This window comes from Chinchilla lanigera, unplaced genomic scaffold (assembly GCF_000276665.1).
Source record: "Chinchilla lanigera isolate Chin_1 unplaced genomic scaffold, ChiLan1.0 scaffold00002, whole genome shotgun sequence".
NCBI classification, from domain to species: domain Eukaryota; kingdom Metazoa; phylum Chordata; class Mammalia; order Rodentia; family Chinchillidae; genus Chinchilla; species Chinchilla lanigera.
Window position 1 is genome coordinate 3,227,920 of NW_004955403.1, and position 4,080 is coordinate 3,231,999.

Here is a 4,080-nt window from a genome sequence, read left to right on the forward strand (position 1 = left end):
TGACATCTAGAGTTTTCATCCTTAAGTTAGAAAGACACAAAGGACCTAACTCCTGGCACAATGTAAATATTGATTTAATAAACGAAAGCATTCTATTACTGTTTAAAATACATGGAATGGAAGTTAAGCCCTATTGTGATCTAATGGACCATTATCACTTAAAAATGCCCACGCAAAGCATTTCTTTGGTAGTTGCAAATTTTACATTGTTCCTTTTTCTCCTTCAACATATATTTCTATTCTACTTGCACACATAGAATTTTATCCAAATGCAATGCATTTAAAAAGAACTTCCTGGTGTGGTGGTGCATGCCTGTCATCCCAGCACTCAGGAGGCTGAGGCAGGAGGATCGCTGAGAGTTCGAGGCCAGCCTGGGCTACATAGTGAGTTCAAGGCCAGCCTGAACTGCAGAGTGAGACCTTGTCTCAAAAAAACAAAAAAAGAAAAAGATCTGATTATTCTAGGGTACTTTGCAACAAAAATATGATCCTAAGGTATTAAGTTAAATAAGTTTCTGCATTGAGTTTATTTTTATAATGATTATTAACAACTTATCAAAAAATGTTACTGTATATTACATGTGACAGCTTGTTAATGAAACATGTAAAGTAAGGCATCTTTATTGGGAACATGCTTCTTGATCTCTTGCTGGTATATCAACAGTTCAGTGGGGAAGGTAGCTTACCGCTCCAGGGGAGGGCCGTTGGCCGGAGGGGAGTCTCCCGATGATCCTGATTTTGAATCAGACCCCCTTTTTGGCATGGGACCTGTTCACACCTTGGGGGCCTCAGCATCAGAACGGGTGAGAAGTACCGTGCCTTCGGTCAGGCGGGAGCAGGAGGGTGGTGGCGAGGACACGGGGTCCAGCCACAGGGTGACCCCAACTGTGGCAGCTGCGTTGTGGAAGGGTGAGCACAGGAGGAGCCCACCGAGGCCCCCGCTGGCAGGGAGCCCGCAGAGCGGACGTGCCTTGGCGTGGCCTGTGTTCCGTGTCCTCGGGCTCCCTAGCTGGTCAGTGGCCGCGTGTGAATGTGTGCATGGCAGGTGCGTAGACAATGGTCTTGGTCAATATGCTTCCTTGTGGAAAGTCTGAATTTGGGATCTTGAAAAACCAGGCTGATGTGTGGTGAAACTTTAAATTTGAAAGAGCAGGTAGCGAGAAAATCTAGTAGCCCTCACTTAAAAATATTTTAAATTACTTAACATTTCTGTGCTTGGGTCTGTGCTTTGGTCAACAAGCCTGTACCTGAGGGTCTGGGTTGCTGTGTGGGTCTGTGCGGGATTCTGGGCAGCTTCTCGCCAACATCTGAAGCTTTATTTGCTTCCAAGAACACTTCCTCCAGGCTGCCAAAGGAGGTCTCCCGGGCTCCTCTCCCTGCCCCACTCTGCGACTGGCCGAGCAGCGGCGGGATAGGAGCCATGCTGCCTCTCACCGGGTTTCCAAATGTGGCTAGAGCCTGCTGTACTTGAAAGCTGATTTCTCACATCTAAACACTCAGTTCTGCTTTTTTCTAAATACTGGGGCACACCAGTTGCTCAAGGGTGTACATCTGCTGGCTGCTTTGATTGGCTTGTTGATTTCTGAACTAGCTAAGGAGACAGATAAATCTGGGCAGCTGCTCCCAATCGGTAGGACAGACCCGCAGCCAGGAGGTTCAGAGCGATGTGCAGTGTGTGTGTGGTGTTCACCAGCGTCAAGGTCGGTTTCTTGGAGACGATGGGTGCTGACTGGTGAAAGATGGCGCGAGGCTGGCTCCTCACTGCTGTCTGGACCCCGCGGAGCGCACGTCCTCTCAGCCCGGCACCCTGTGCTTCTCGGGAGGCCTCAAGCACCGCGCCTTTTCCTCCTACCTCCTTTCTGGTGGCAGAGAATTAACCTGTTCTTCAACCACTTTTCCTTTTCTTTTTCGTTTGGAGGATATTTACTGTTACATTACTCACGATGTCTAGGTTCACAGCAAAAGTGGGATAACAGAAGAGAGTTTTTTAGAGCTTTACAGGATCTTAGAGATTGTTGCTTTCTTATGCTTACCAAAGTTACGTATTTTTCAACAGTTCAACTAGAACAAGAGCTGGTTCTGAAACTGAGCCATCTCGTTCAGTTTCTTTTTTTTTTGTTTGTTTGTTTTTTTCCAGTACCTGGAATCGAACTCACGATGTTGCGCTTGCCGGGCAGGCGCTGTGTCGCTGAGCTAAATCCCCAGCCCTCGTTCAGTTTCAGAAACCCCACAAAAAGTATTTTGCATTGTTTAAAACCACGCTAAATATTTCTGGGAGAAATAAAGAGAAGCTTTTAAAAAAGAAGGAAGAGAAGGCAGACAGAAATTCTTTGTGTCTCTGGGTGCTCCTTGAATGAATTTCAGGCCAAATTTCGTTGCTATCTTGATAGCGTTGGGCTTGCTGTTTAAATTGAGACCACTGACACCAAATAGAAACGTGCTGGGTTTTCTTGAAAGGGGAGGCTGGAATGGAACCGAGGCGGGATGTGCGGAGAGAACAACGCACTTCAGGAGCTGCAGCATCGAGCAGGGCGCTCCTTCCCGGCAGGCAGGCGGGCTGTCTCTTCACGTTACTAATCGAGGCGGCGGTGCGATGGGATGCACTCAAGCCGGCTCTGGGCTCAGGCACGCTGCACAGGTGACAGTGGCTCCGTGGCACTAGGAGACAGTTGTGTCTGAAGTGACCACTAGGTGACCACTCTAGGTGACCACTCTGAAACCTGCTCCGTTTGCAGATCTGAAACTGCACCACTATTGATCTTGTACCTCTCTGTCCAGGCCCCACGCAGCCCCAGCAGGGTTCTTGTTTGCTCTCCTTTTGGCTTTTCTTTAGTCAGTCCCAGCAAGCTTTCTGTTATAGGAACTTGTGACCAGGGTGGGCCTGAGGCTCACAGGGCTGTGACTCTATCGCTGGCATAAGAGGCGACAGGAGGAAGTCACAAAACCACAGCAGGCTTGAGCTTCTAGAGAGACTCAGCCCTACCTGGCATGATTAGGAGGAAACAGTGATAGTCGCCAGCCTTCAGAACAAGGCACGAAGTGCTGATGTCCAGCCAGTGTTTTCTACGGTGTGGCAACTCGCGTTCACCCGAGGTCTCCCCCGGGGGAGCCTGGGCCTCTTGTGGCTCCAGCATTGGTGGTGATGCTCTGTGTGGGTCAGAACCTGGAAGAGGAGCGGGTGGGAGCTGGGGCCACAGGAAGCACTTTAGGGCCTCAGACACGTTCCAGCGACGGGCTCTGGCCGCCTGGCCTCGGCCATGCTCCTGCAGTGATGGATTGGGACACTTATCGATGGAATTTTTTTTGTCTCTTGAGGCAGGGTCTCACTATACAGTTCAGGCCGGCCTTGAGCTCACTTTGTAGCCCAGGCTGACCTTTAACTTGCAATGACCCTCCTGCCTCAGCCTCCTGAGTGCTGGGATTACAGGCATGCGCCACCACACCCGGCTGGATGTGTTGTTAAAAGACACATTCTTGCTGTGTTGCCCAGGCAGGACTCAAACTCCTCCAAGTTTAGGATTAATAGTGAAACAGTTTCTAGTGTGATATGATTATGCAGTAAATACTTGTTTCTTTAAAAAATAATTGTACTCTTAATAGAAACTCAGTTGTTGAAAGTGCTACAAATTAAGTACTTGGATAACAATAATTGTCAAGTGCATGCTTACTTTAGAAGATTCTTTTAAAACCAAAGTTTAAGGTGGTCATGAAATCACTGGGGTCACCAGGGTGGATTTTAAAATAAATTGTTTCCCTCTTGCAGCAGTGGAAGCTTGGGCGCTTCCAAGCTTGAGGAGTTGAGGGCCTGTCTGACAGGGAGAGATGTGAGGTCGGCTGAGGGGAGGTTTCTGAGCCCGCGCTCTCAGCGGATGCCCCGGTGATACCAAGATTCTATTGCGCAACCAGGCCCGGATGTCGGACATGGAGGCGCGTGGAGAAGACTGAGTGTGCTGACGACTTTCTCGTTTCCTTTTCTCCTTTCCGAGGTGTGTGCCTGTGCACAGCGTCCCGGTCTCTAATTCAGTGAAAGGAAGAGGCCGTTATTCTTGGAAATATTTTTAGGAGGCATATTGTATCATA

General features: G+C 48.9%; 1 protein-coding gene across 1 annotated transcript in view; it reads left to right on the plus strand.

Moving 5' to 3' along the window:
- Positions 1-440: 440 nt before the first annotated feature.
- The window catches only part of Ankrd44 (ankyrin repeat domain 44), a 248,629-nt gene continuing 244,989 nt past the window's right edge, over positions 441-4,080 (plus strand). The window contains exon 1 of the mRNA XM_013512080.1: positions 441-1,700. Within this exon, the coding sequence (XP_013367534.1) occupies positions 1,665-1,700 (36 nt within the window). The 5' untranslated portion in view covers positions 441-1,664. The remainder of the gene's footprint in view (positions 1,701-4,080) is intronic.